The 14,216-nt window shown below is 44.2% G+C and overlaps 1 protein-coding gene across 1 annotated transcript in view; it reads left to right on the forward strand.

Annotated features, from left to right (window-relative positions):
- ADAM12 (ADAM metallopeptidase domain 12) overlaps positions 1 to 14,216 on the forward strand; it is a 386,817-nt gene that overhangs the window by 293,408 nt on the left and 79,193 nt on the right. The window contains exons 9-11 of the mRNA XM_060033517.1: positions 977 to 1,146; positions 4,009 to 4,093; positions 7,642 to 7,790. Coding sequence (XP_059889500.1) covers positions 977 to 1,146; positions 4,009 to 4,093; positions 7,642 to 7,790 — 404 coding nt within the window. The remainder of the gene's footprint in view (positions 1 to 976; positions 1,147 to 4,008; positions 4,094 to 7,641; positions 7,791 to 14,216) is intronic.

Raw genomic sequence — 14,216 nt, forward strand, 5'->3', positions numbered from 1 at the left:
GCCGTCTCCATGTCTGTGTGATACCATGGGGGTAGCAAGGTAGTCGGGGGCAATGGGGAATTCTTACCTCTACCCTGACCCCTCATCCTGCCCTAGTAAGCTCGTCTGGGACAAAACTATCCCATAGACATTGGAAGAGTTGCTCTACCTGCTTCCAACCCAAGATGATCTGTTTGTGGAGAAAGGGCTGTAGGTTGAAGTCAGGACACAGAAAGATGGGGGGGTGGGGGGGTGGAGCAGAAAAGCAAGAAGACTTGAAGTGAGTGGCATGCCTGAAAACAGAGGAATTTCCTTTACCAGACCTTTCCCATGACGCTGTTGGTGAACTGGCTGTGGGAAGAATGGTCCTCAAAGTTCCTGGAGAAGGGTTCTGTGCATGCCTTTATCACCCTGAAAGATACTGATCTGTTCATTCAGTTAAAACCTTCTGGGTCAATTATAGGTGACAGAATATGACAGGGTCAGCAAAATCTGATTTTTTGCTGAAAAATTAATACAGATTCATTTTCAGTAACTCACAGGTAGAACATTTCTCTTAAAATGAACAAATTACTGCACTTGGCAGAGTGTCTGAAAGACCCTAATTCACTTACTGTTTTTCTTGCAGTAGATATGAACTGGCAGTCTTCAGCTGTAATGTGACGACTTTAGCAATAATAACACATCTATACGCCCACTTCAAATCACCAGTGAATCGGTTGAAATGTGTGCTTCCCTACAAATTAGGGCAGACATCAGAAAGACTGGCAACTCTAACATCTAATTGGTCAACCACATTTGAGAACCCAGTTAGCACATCACCTTGCATCAGACACTGAAAATATTCCTCCAGTTCTAATGCCACGGGAACAAGGAGCACAGAGAGGTTTTTCATGTCACGGCAATGGAGTTCAGAGCTTGCCAGTCTGTTCTACTCGGCGTGGTAAGTTCTCATTAACGTGATCCCCCAGGGATGCCTGTCTTCTGTCTCCCTCAGTTTTACAGACCGCTGAACATTCGAATCGTGTTGGTGGGCGTAGAGGTGTGGAACGACATCGACAAATGCTCCATAAGTCAGGACCCATTCACGAGCCTCCACGAGTTTCTGGACTGGAGAAAGATGAAGCTTCTACCTCGCAAATCCCATGACAACGCACAGCTTATCAGGTAAGGCATCTGTTGTCTCTCCTTTGCTTAAAATAAAAGAGTGATCTCAGCACACCTGCTCTCCCTCTTAGCCTCACCCGGCAGTCCACGAAGCTGCACGTCATTCAGCAGAACACACTGACTGGACCAGGGGCAAAGGGGGCTTCTCAGCCCACACTGTGGGGGCGGGGTGGGGGGGGGAGAGGCCATCTCGATTGAAATTGGGGGCTGTTGGAAAAGTCTTTCTTTGCATTCCCTGGGAAAACTATCCCTCTGGCTGATGTCTTATTTCCTTCGTCTAACACCTGGACATTTCCTCTATGCTACTGTTTCCAGGCTGAGTCTTTTTTTTGTCTCTTTTTTGGCGGCACCGCACAGCACGCGGGATCTTAGTTCAATCCCCGGCCAGGCATTGAACCCGCGCCCCCTGCAGTGGAAGCGTGGAGTCTTAACCACTGGACCGCCAGGGAAGTCCCAAGTCTTTTTTTTTTTTTAATACTATTAATCCATGAAGGTTTTTATTATGACTTCTCAAATTTAATTTACAGATTATATGTGTCATAAAGACAATCGAAATAACATTTTGACATTCACAAATACTTTTCTTTTTTTCATGTTTTTCTCTCATGTTTTTATTTATTTGTTTATCGACCTTTTCATTTCTTTTTTGTTCAATTTTTATTTTATATTGGAGTATAGTTGATTAACAATGTTGTGTTAGTGTCAGGTGTACAGCAGAGCGATGCAGTTATACATATACAGGTATCTATTCTTTTTTGAATTCTTTTCCCATTTAAGTTATTACAGAATATTGAGCAGAGTTCCCTGTGCTATACGGTAGGTCCTTGTCGGTTCTCTATTTTAAATATAGTGGTGTGTATATGTCAATCCCTAACTCCCAATCTATCCCTCCCTCTAGGCTTAGTCTTGATATAAAGTTGTCCTGAGTAGTATATTTTTGAAAAGCTCATGTTCTGTCATTATTAGTGAAAAATATTTATGCAAGATCTGAAGGCAGTACATTAGGGTGATCGTTGTCAGCTGCCTGGAAAAAGAAAATCTTTATGCCTCCTGTTTTGCTGTTACTCTTGGTTTTCTAGATCAGAGAATACCAGCAGTGTCGCAGATTAACCTTGTGTTCTGTTGTTCAATCAATGTGTATTGAGCACGAACGAGGAACAAAACATGTTTTAGGGGCTTTGAACATAATGGTGACCAACATTGTAAACCTCCCCACTTTTGGGAGTCTCCAGTTTACTGGGAGGAGGCAATAACAAACAAAGACATTTCAGAGCGTGATGAGGGTCGTGAAGATAATAAAATGAGGGAAAGCACACCTGTGATATAGTATAATACCTTGGTACCATGTTACAGACACCTTTATAGTTAAACAAAAAATGTCATAATCTAAGTTGGTATGGAGTAGGTTTTCCCTAAACTGAACAGCTTTTTATTAAGATTCTTAAACAGTTTATGCCATTATTATGTTCTCGTGTCGCTCATATCACTGAATTGAAAGCCTTAGGGTCAGAGACACTTTTCTTTGACAAATTGGATCTAGTTTACTGAACATTTATGGGAAGCTGAAAGGCAGTCCTACCCTAACCTCACTTTCGCAGAGGCCTTCCCCTGAACTGAGGCTGTGGGCATTCCCTGATGATTTACTTTGGCCATTTCATGGGGCTGTTTTTTTTTTCCCACCCTGGATATTTGTGGTTGCCTCATATTTTATGCATTGATTAAGCCTGAACTACTAAAAATAGAGTCAGAGTGTTTTGTTTTGATTTTTTTCCCCCAAATGGAGTCTGTCCAACTTGAACATCTGGAAGTAAATTAGCCTCTTATATAACCTTATTTATATATATATATATATATATAGGTGTAATTGTATCTGTTAAAACGGTCTATATAGATGTAAATATAAAAGCTGCAATCACTACTACTGTACATATGCATGTAATAGGATGGCTGGTTGGCTGGATGGATAGATGGGTGATTGGATACATACATACATAGGTGAGGTTATATTTTGTATATACTTATCCCATTTCATCCAACTGAGCACTGCTAAATATATAACTTTTCAAATAATTTGTGTAATAGCTATATATGTACATGGCCAAGATAACATGGGTAAGTCACTTTTTCCCTTAAAGGAGATTCAGCAAATACAGTTTTTAATTTTTAATGCATGAGGTTGGAATTACTAGCATTGCATTAAAGAGGCCTTGATGTCATTACTCATTGATTAAGATTCCATATACGGGAACCACGCCTAAGCCATGAGCTCCCCTTCCGGAAGCTTCCTCCTGGGATGCCAAGGCTTTGTGGGTGCTAACTTCTACACTGACTCCAGAGGGTCAATCATTTTTCTGCCAGTCTCACTTTTGCAAGCTGTATCAGCAGGACATTTGGGAAGAGTTTGGGTTTCTGGCCTAATTGTAATGTTACCCAGGAAAGCAAAATTCAGCTGCAACAGAAAATCTAGTAAAGCATCTAATGCCTTTCACTTGTTAACAGTGATTCTCTGTGACTCTTTTCAGCCCTAACGTCAGCAGACATGGTTGCAAAGGAACAGCTCCCCGCCCAGTTCATTAGAAAATAGCAGGTTACAACTTATAAACATATAAGTCGTGACTAGCTGTTGTCCCGAGTCTTGAAAACAAAAATCTGAAAGGATTAGGAGACGATGGTGAACTGGAAGATAAATTTTAGAAGAACCAAAGATAAAAATCACCTGTAAACATACTCTCATGCCGCTCTTTTCGTCTTTGCCTATGCTTGTGCAGTTTTCCTGTTGGAGTGTAGGAACGTCCAGCCGAATTTCAAATATTAGAAAATGGCCTTATACTGACTGAAGAAAGTCCTTTCTTTTCTTTCTAGTGGAGTGTATTTCCAGGGGACCACCATCGGCATGGCGCCCATCATGAGCATGTGCACGGCGGAACAGTCCGGGGGAATCGTCATGGTAAGCCAGGAGCACCGAGAATCCGACAGCCAAGTCCAGACCCAATTCTCTTGATGATTTCCCGGGAAATCTCTACTTTCACCAGACTTTGTAGAATTAGGTCCTTTTCTTTAATGCTGCTTAGATATAATTCTACCCTTTTTCTAGCTCTGCTTATGATCTGCCATACCCGACAGCACTCTAGGGACTGTTTATAAAACACATGACGCCACACACAGGAAGGCTGAGTGTGTGAAAACAGCCCAGGGAAGGCCAGTCTACACCTTTTGCGGAGAGCAAGTTTCAAGTGGGATTTTGATCCACCCACCTCCATCCAGGAATTCCTCCCGGCACTGGGATGAGCCAGGTCACTGGGGTTCCCCCCATCGCTCAGCTTCTGGGATGGGCTGTGATCTCACCAAATATTGCCGTTAGAATGGCTTTCTGATTGTTCTCCCTCCAGGCACGATAGCCAAAAGTCTGAGGTTTTTAACTATGTACCACTGCAAATGCTTGACATACCTCCTAGCCAGTGTCCAATCTGTCTTTACACTAACCTTATTCTTGGAAGGCAGAGACCTAGGTCTATTGCCTTACAAGGATCATTTTGTCATATTACATATGTCTGTAAAAGGAAATAGAATGGGGAGACTACTGGGGACTTGTTTCTTATGAATTTAAGAGGGAGGTAACTCTGACAGGTTCCCCTTCATCAGGTAACTAAAGGAAAGGTTTTCACCCCATGCTGTCACTGACTCTGATGGGAAAACAGAGTGTCCCCTCTGCACCAGCCCTCAGATAGGGAGTGTCCTCGGAGACGATTCCACCATCTCTGTTAAACAAACAGAAGCTTGCCCTTCCAAGAAACCATGAATTCCTCCACGTTTTTCAAACAGAACATTTGTGAATATTCCATTGTATTGAAGGGCTGAAGGAGTAACGTTCTGCTGACTTTTATTTGCTCTCCACGTACTGCCCAGCCTAATCTTCTTAGTGAATATCCGCAATGAATATTTTCCTCTTCTCTGGGTGGCGCTGGTAATTAACATAAACATTCACTGAATGTGTAGGCTGAGGAGGCTGTTTGGAGGGATGGCACTCACCCAGTGGACTTCTGGCCTCGACGGGCTACCCTCTGGTTTCCTTTGAACCTGGAAGCCTTCCAGTGATCTCCACCATAGAAGTCACTGGAAAGTTTGGGTTTTGTTGATTCCAGGTTCATTTCAAGTCAGATCCCAACGGTCTTTTTACAGAGCAGCCCGTAAAGTTTTAAGAGGGAATCATTTTCTGTTTCATGGTTCCATGGTCCATCGCTACTGACTTTGCCACTTAAAATTGGCATAAATATTTTTTAGAGCTGAAACTGAATTCCTTATAAGTATGGCGGGTTCTGCAGCCGTGGAGTGTTCAGAGGTTCTTATAACCCATCTGATGGTATTAAGCAACTTTTTAAAGTTCACGTCCTTTATTCTGTTTCCATGCAAGCATTTGGTCAAGATTCCTTCTTTAAAAGGAGACAGGGAAGCCTATTTAAAGAAAAAAAAAGATCAAAATGAATGTGGGGAAATAGAAGCAGATGTATGTACTGCAATAGGAATCAAGTCAACCAGAGTTAATCAATAAGAAATGTTTGATGGGCCGGCCAGCAGTAAAGACCATCCTTAGGCTCACTGTTTGTTTACTCCACATAGAAGAGAAGCATCATGTAGGCTGAAAGTCCACAGCTCCTTCAGTTTCTATAACATTCATGAGATCAACAAAATCAGTATCTTGACCAGATCTAAAGCGTCTAGACTTTCTCCTATTGTGTCTCTAAAGTTGAATTCGTGGGTGTTACGTACGACCGTGCCTCTTTCAAGGACTCACAAATCTAAGAGGAAGGAGATCATGTCGCAAGGAAGCAGGAATCCTAATCACACTGAAAATTTGAGTTCTGTACTGTTTCTCTAGTTTTCCAAGATAGAACAGATCACTAATTTTAGTCACTTCAAGCCGTGCCTTTGTATCTAACTGGACTAAAACAGTCTTGGTTTGGAGATAACGCCAGAAATAAAGAAATAGGTTTTTGTCTTATTAGAAATATGAACTGTTTATCAGGGTCTCTTAAGAGACATTCTGTGTATAATCACCTATGCGTGAAAGAGTGTGAAACAATTAGGCAATTCAAGACAAAACCAAGATATTCAGTGATACAAAAGAATCTGATGAAGAGTCATTTTTTAAGGATGAATTCCTTGAATTTTTGTGCCAAAGCATGCTAGGTTCAGCCCTCAGCATTCTTAGATTGAAGAAAATCGATTTCCTGAAACACGTTTGCGAAGCTTCCTACAACAGGAAACTAAAATCTACACAAAGTCATTTGTTAGGAATTTCATCTATTCTAAGAATAACTTGGTTCTTTGACATGACACTCTTTTCTTAGACTGAGGGCCAGGGAGAAAGGTAGCTACAGCTGTAACCGCCAACAAGCCTATAAAACCTTATATGAACACACCTATATCAAGAGGCCCCGCAAAGATTGTCTGTACAGGAATAATGCGTTCTCTAAAGCACAGTGTCGCTATTTCCTGGAAACCTCTTGGGTAGCCTCTTATCTCCTTCCTGGGTAGCACAAAGCAGGATTCAATGTTACCTTCATTACTCTGTGGTGTGCAGGCTCTTGCAGAAACACCAATCATGGGCACCATTTCTGCAAATCAACTAATTTTAGTTCGTTAAAGTTGAGTAATGATATTTTAAAAATTAATTTCTAATATCTCTTTAGCCAAGCCATGCATGCACTCCACTAAGTTAAGGGTGGCCAAGCAGTGCTTGCTGGGTGGAGAACCCGCCTTCCAAAACCAAGCAAAAGGTTGAGTGGACTCCCAAGAGCAAAAGTCAGAGAGTCAGGATGCCTCCATCCATTTCCAAAATCTACCTGACAAAACAAAGGGCCAGCAAGAGTAAGGCGCAACTGGATAACAATCTTAATCCAATGAGTCTTCAGATTACTCGATGTCGTTAGCTTTTATGGTGCATTCTTATGAATATTCCAAGGACCCTTCTCTACCAAGTAGACAGCAAGAGGCATACTCAGTAACACTCGCTCAGATCTTATTTATACTGTTCAAAGTATGCTTCCCCTAACGACTTTATACCAGCATCATCTCAATCAGGGAGAAAACGGTACTTTCATTACCCGTGAAGGAACGAGCTGCTTCTTCCTATGATACAGGACAACTTTTTGCTTCATTCAGTAGAATGGTGTCTTGTGAGAGATTGTAGGAAGCGAGAGGGAAATGATTGCCCTGATTATTTCATGTAAAGACACAAGGAATCCTACGTGTATTCATGAGGAATGCATTCTTCAGCAGAGGGGCCCCCAAACTAGTTGAATAAAATAGATCAAATCTTTTTTTAAGTTTGAACTATATAATGGGGCTCTATCTTGGTTCCTTGTAGGAGATTGGACTCCATTAAATGTTTATAAAAGATAAATATCTGGGGGCCAGGGCTGAGGGGAGGGGGGTGGCTGGGAAAGAGACCAAAAAGATGTGAACTATACATTGTGCTCTTGTATTTTCTTTGAGGACCATTCAGACAGTCCCCTTGGCGCGGCTGTGACCCTGGCCCATGAGCTGGGACACAATTTCGGGATGAACCATGACACCCTGGAGAGGGGCTGTAGCTGCAGAACGGCTGCTGACAAAGGAGGCTGCATCATGAACCCCTCAACCGGGCAAGTACTGATGCTTCCAGCTGCTCTGAGAGTCGGGATGCAGCTTGACATATGTATTGGGAAACAGCTGGGCAAAGAGCTCCCTGGTTTTCTGGCCAGAGCGCCCATGGAAGCTTCCCGAAAGAAATTCCGTGGACCGTGCTTCCCTGAGAGAAGCACCCAGATTGCAGAGCACAGGGCGTGAGGCCTGAGCGCCTCCCTGAGAAGTGGTGGGCACGGATCCTGCCTTTGTTCAGAGATCGCGAATTACCCTACAATCCCAGCACCTGGTTTTGACTCGCACCTACAGCTCCGTCTGGGCGTGGTAAAGCCACGGGGCAAAGTGGGCGCGGTTAGATGGGTCCCGTGCGGGGACGTGCGTCTTCCCTCTGGGTTGGCCCTAGGGCGGAGCTGAAATGTGTCAGTAGCTTGGGGATTTGTAGGGTCCCCGCCTCTAATACCACATCCCCTTCTCAGATCTTAAAGGTTTAAATGATGGGACTTTTCCTTTTCAGTAAATGATGTCATTCTTCCTCATTTCATGCCTTTCTGAAACGCTAGACTTGATTCACCCAGGAAAAAAGGAAGACAGTTTCATTACTGCAGCATTCAGAGGAGGTAGAAATAGATGCAACTTGGAGTGATTACAGATTACGATGTGTCCCTACACCTCTACGGGCCCCTCCCAAACTAGAATGGTGTGCTAACGTAGGAAGATTTTCACTAGTGGAGGAAAGCACGCACTTGTTATGATGCCGGCTTCCTTTTTGTACCTTGAGACCTTCCCAGTGCTTTTATCTTTACGGCACTTCCTAGGCCAAGTCTGCTCTCTGAGTTTGCTGAAAGGTAGCACTGGGAACAAGAAGCAAGTGCGGACGGGCAGCCCGAAGGCTGGCCTCTGCGAGGTCGTGGTGTACGCGGGGGGCGGGGCACCTGCTTAAAGAGGATTGAAAGTGCCGGAAGAGGGATGGATCGTTACAGAACGTGGTTATGCTCTTACAACCAATAGCCTCGTGGGCCTCCTCTTGAATGGCCTGTAGGGCAGAACTTCACGGCTCACATCGTGTCGTTTCACGGGAGCTGGTCGATAAGGCGTCTTTCCCCAGCAAGGCACTGCTTCTCCAGTCCATCACCATCGTCAGCACAAAGCCTTCAGGTGTGCATTGTTTTTGCTCGAGGTTCTGTCTTAAGCACAATTCCAGGGACTCGCCAAGACCTAGTAGAGGAACTTGCTCTCTGAGTCTGTGATGACAGAAGCCTAGAACCTGAGCAGGAAGTGAAAGTATCTTAGGCCCAACACCAACAGGAAGTGAAATGTTGCAAAACTCAATGAGGGGAGCTTCCCCAAAGGGAGGCAGGTTGCTGCCAGAAGCAGTGCCCCTTGTCATTTCAACTCCTCGGGCAGGGGCAGAATAGCTGCTTGTTGGGTATTTGGGGCAAAGAATCCCTTCTTAGGGGGTGAGGTTGGGCCAGGGCCTGCGGGTGTCTTCTGTTTCCAACATTCCACCAGCCCAGATAGGGTCCAGAATCTCTGGGGAGGAGATTGGCAGGAAGGTGACGTGAAACTGAGCGGTCTTCATGCTTTCTCATTCCTGATGAGCTCCGAGTGGCCACGGAGAATGCAGCCTGTGCCAATCTCCCTGATCATTAAGTAGGCACAAACGCACCAGCCTATGTGCCTCCAAAAGTGGTTCTCAAAGACTAAGATTGGATTGTTAATATTGTTAATGTTCCAGAACTCGTGATAAAAGAGACGAATGGAAGAGAGGAAAATCTAGATTGGGGATGTTACACTGGGATTGAAGAGGCCTGGTAGCCTCAATTCTGACACTAGTTGTTTTTGGTAAAACAAGCAAATTAGTAGCCCCTCTGGCTCTTACGTTTTTATCAGTAAAATGAGTGATCAGTCTTTATTTTTCCTTCCTTCCTTCCTTCTGTCCTTCCTTCCTTCCATCCATCCATCCATCCATTTGTCCCTCTTTTCATCATCCCATCCATCCATCCATTCATTCATCCACCTATTCTTTCACTTGTTTGTTCACACATTCAACAAATCCTTTGACTCCTGTGTTTTTTGTTGTGGAGAATGCACAGATGAGGAAGACCCTACGGCCCTAAGAGTCCTACAGCTCTGGAGGCACAATGGCAAGGCATTGCTTTCTGGTACTCTCTGTAATTCTGTGTAAATCCCTTCAAATTGGAAAGTCTTCATGGCAGCGTTTAAGGATTGCAAGCCAAATTACCCTGGAGATATTTGAAAGTCATAGGTAGAAGTGGTATTGTTAAGGGCTCAGCAAATCATTTAAAAAGCTTCTTTTTTCTGACCAGGGGTTTGCTAATAGCCTTTCCTTGATTTATACCTTATTAGCGATTTCTGAGTTTCCTCTTTTGCTGAGCTCGTGCTTTCGCGTAAATCTTTTCTATTTGGTTCTCATTTATGATCCCACATTCCTGTCCAGAGAGTGGTGTTTTTAATTTTCTCAGATGGAAAGAAACTTCCTAAGCAAGTGGGTGAATTAATCACAAAAGCCCACAGTAAGGAGGAGGTCAAGCTGTTCTGGCCATCTCAGTCATCCATCACCCATTTTAGAATTTCCAGGCTGCTTTTAATCTCCAGTATTATCTCGACGTGGTCATTCTCTTACCTCATAGAGTCCCCACGAGAGTGGGAGAGTGGATTAAATGAGATCATGTGTCTTTGTAAATTGTAAATCACTCCACAAATATATGGAGGTATTATTATTTAGCTTACAGGGACCTTGGAACCATTGAAGAGTTAAAGGCTTTTTTGTTTTTTCAGAATTCCTGCTTATAGTTGCTGGAAAGCGCTTCCAGTGCCATGTAAGTGCCCGTGGTGTCTGTGTGAGGGGCTCATTTTCAACTGGCCCACACCCTAACCTTCCTCCCAACTTCCTCCCCACTGCTGATTCAGACATGAGTGGCAAATGTTAAAATGTGATTTAAGTCTCAGCCCCAAAGGTGACTTGCAAAGAGATGAATCAAGGACTGCTTTCACGATACGAAAGTCTCCCAGAATCGAAAAGAACCATGTACTGCAGATGGTTTAAAGGAAAGAAATGCATCCCTTAATACCCCTTGTTTATTCTTTATCAAAACATTCCAGAATCCTAACCCTGACCTTTCACCAACTGCTATCGTTGACGAATTGGACCCAAAGGCCTAAAATTACGAGGATGGAGGAGAATTCTTTTAAACATGGGTGTCATGACTTCAGTCGCGTGTTACGGGAATGGTTGGTGGGGGTGTCCTTGCAGTTTGTATCATTAATCACTGCAAGTCTGTGAGTGTGTGTGAGTGTGTGTGAGTGTGTTGTGTGTCTTTGGATTGTTAACATTAAGGCCTGGCTTGGAAATGACTCCTTGGCAAAAGCAGTATCTGGGGATTCGTGTGGGAGATTGAACTCAGTTGAGTCCACCCATTGATGAGCATCTTGGAGCCTTTGGTCTTCAAGGGGTTGAGGACTAAGTATGCCACATTTATGGGAGTAAGAAAAACGTGAATAATTGGAGCACTTTGGGAAAAGAAAATTTACTATAATAGTAAATGTCACTTCCTAGAGTAGAAAAGAAAGGCAGTATTGACATTCAAAAACTACTCTCAGAGCTCTCTTTTATTTTTTCGCGGAAAATTTTCTGTTACTGTGAGAGTTGGAGTCAAAGAGCCATCTCCTGAGGGGATGCAGCTGGATCGGAAACCCACGGTAACTCAGCTCCTGCAGCGTGCCACCTGCTTTGATAGATGTTGGGGTTATTTCAGCCACGAACAGGACAGACCCTTTTCTTGCCCTCATGGAACTTGCGTTCTTGTGGGGAAGACAGTCTGGAAAAACAGTAAATCAAAAACTGCAGGTTGGAAGAAGTGCTATGAAGGAAGAAGAGGAAGAGGATAGAAAGGAGACACGTGGGCTGGGGGACCCGACATTAATTAGTGGTTTGAGGGAGACCTCTCCATGGAGACGACGTTTAAGCCAAGACCAACAGGAAGAGAGGGATGGAGAGCCTGCAGAGATGGAAGGACATGGGCTTGGGCAGGTGGGACACCATGAGGAGGGAAAGCATCGCTGACGGGAAGCCAGTGGCTGGTGGGGCTGGATCGGAACGGGGTGGGGCTGGAGGGAAGTGGTGCTGATGCCACTGGAGAGAAAGGAGGGGCCAGAGCACGCAAAGCCCACGCCGCGGTAGGAACGTGGATTCATCTCTAGGGCAGGGAACCATCATTGGAGGGGTTTAGGCGGGACAGTAACATGATCTGAGTCTTCTTTTAAGAATTCTTCACTTTTAAGAAGACGGCGTAGCATCTGAGCTATTGTAGTTTGCCAAATTAAGGGGTTTACTGTCTGTAAAAAATAGGGGGGAGCTTCTTGTCAAAAAAGAAATGGTACATAAACTGTCGTTTTATTTCAGCGTCATTACTAGGCACTCGGAATCCCTTAAGCAGGAGCCTGCGTTAGCACACCGGTGGCGGTGGGGGGGTGGGGGGGGGGCGGATCGCACCGCAGCTTCACCCGCTCACCTCAGCGGTCTTGTAGACCTGACGTCAAAGGTTCTCTTCTGTTTAGGATTTCACTTTGCTTTCCCTCTAGTAAGATTCTTTAAGGGCTCTACTTCAACAGCCACAAAAGAGCACTTCCACACTCTATATATCTGAAGAGATATACACAGATCTAGATATCTGGTATATCTGAAGCCATAGTTTTCATGCTGATACTAAGATGCAGAGCTTGGGGCTGTTTGGGTTTTGTTTAATCCAGACTGGCAGACGGCTCTCAAGCAAAGAATGTGCTGCCTGGCTGCCGAGGGACAGTGGAGGGCAGTGCACAGAGCGCCCTGGAGACTGCGGGCCGAGAAAATAAGCGAACGCGGGTTACCGCCTGCTCGCTCACCAGGGGTGTGGATAATTCACATTCAGCTGAGGTTGGGCATTCTACGTCTACCAGTAGATCAAATCACCACGTTCAAGGTGAGAGCATTGCCATTCCACTTCCTCCGAAGTGTGGATAATTGGCTCATTCGATTCCGTATAATTCAATTCAGGAAACATTCATCGCATACCTCCCTGCTGCACAGCTGTCTGGACGTGGATCACAGCTGGATGGCCTCCACCCAAGTTCAACCTTCTCTCAGGAAAGCTGAGAGGACACAGGCCCTGCCTCCGACTCAGGAAACAGGGCTGGGTGACCAATTATAGCAAAACCACTCATTTACTCAGCTTGTATTTTCTGGGTGCCTGTGTGCCAGACTCCAAGGTGCAGAGCGGGGCCACGGACACGAAAGGCAGGAACCTCGATTTCTAGGCCCTTATATTGTGCTAGGGATCCCAGGCAAGTAAACTGGTGATTACAGACTGGAAGCTCAGGGCTGCTAGGGGACATTCTGGGGTGGCATGGGGCTCACCACAGGGGCACCTAATCTCATCTATTTACACAATCCTGGGTATCATAACATCATCTATAAGTACTTCAGTTGTGCCTCTAAAAGATAAGGAGAAAATTTTAAACATCACCATAATAGCATCTCACATCTTTAAAAAAATGACCGATAATTCATTGTGAACAAGGAGCAAAGGTTGGAAGGGGTGGTGGGCAGGGAACATTCTGGAGTAAAGTCCAGTCTGAACCCATCCCGGAAGAATTGCATAGGGTTAGGCAGACCCTCCTCGAGAATTCCTAGCTCATGTTACAGGAAATTTGGATTTATTTTTGAGGAGGCCTCTATCTGAAAATGTGGTTCGGGAAACTAAAATCAACTGCACTTTTCAGTGAAAAGTTCCCAAGTTTCAGATGTGGTAGGAACTGACAGAAATTCGATGTATCTGGAAAGGCTATCCCCTCTCAAGAAACACTTGCTTTCTTGAAAATCAGTGCAGAATACACATAATTAAAACTCACCCCCATTTGAAGTTTGAGGATCTATCTGAGGTCATGAAATACACTTACTATAAAGGGATTTTACGAGCATGGGATTGGAGAAAATTGTTTCCCCATATCAGTTCTTCATTTGAAGGTGATTATTTTTTTTTCTCAAAGAAAAGTTTAAGAAAGTCTTCACTTCCTTCTTCAAGGTGCAGTAGGGAAAACAATGGAAATCTTTATCCAAGGAGTAAAAAATAAATAAATAAACAACAACAAAATGAGTCACTCTAGTAACATTAAAACGCTACAGGGCAGAATCAATGTAACTATCCAGCTAGAGTAACTGAGTTGACCACTTACCGACATGACGATAAGGGGGAAATGAACTGGCAGGAGATATTCCTGACAGCAGTTCAAGAGGACCCCTCGATACAGACCATGTTCTTATTTCCTCTCTGTAGGATTAGATATTGCTCACTGGAAAATGAAGGAGTTTGTCTGCAATTAATGCAGAGTCGGGATAGTAAAAGTCACTGCCCAAGGGCATGGTAGAATGTCCTCTCCTCTTAAGCTGG

Source organism: Delphinus delphis, chromosome 16 (genome assembly GCF_949987515.2).
Source record: "Delphinus delphis chromosome 16, mDelDel1.2, whole genome shotgun sequence".
Classification (NCBI taxonomy): Eukaryota; Metazoa; Chordata; class Mammalia; order Artiodactyla; family Delphinidae; genus Delphinus; species Delphinus delphis.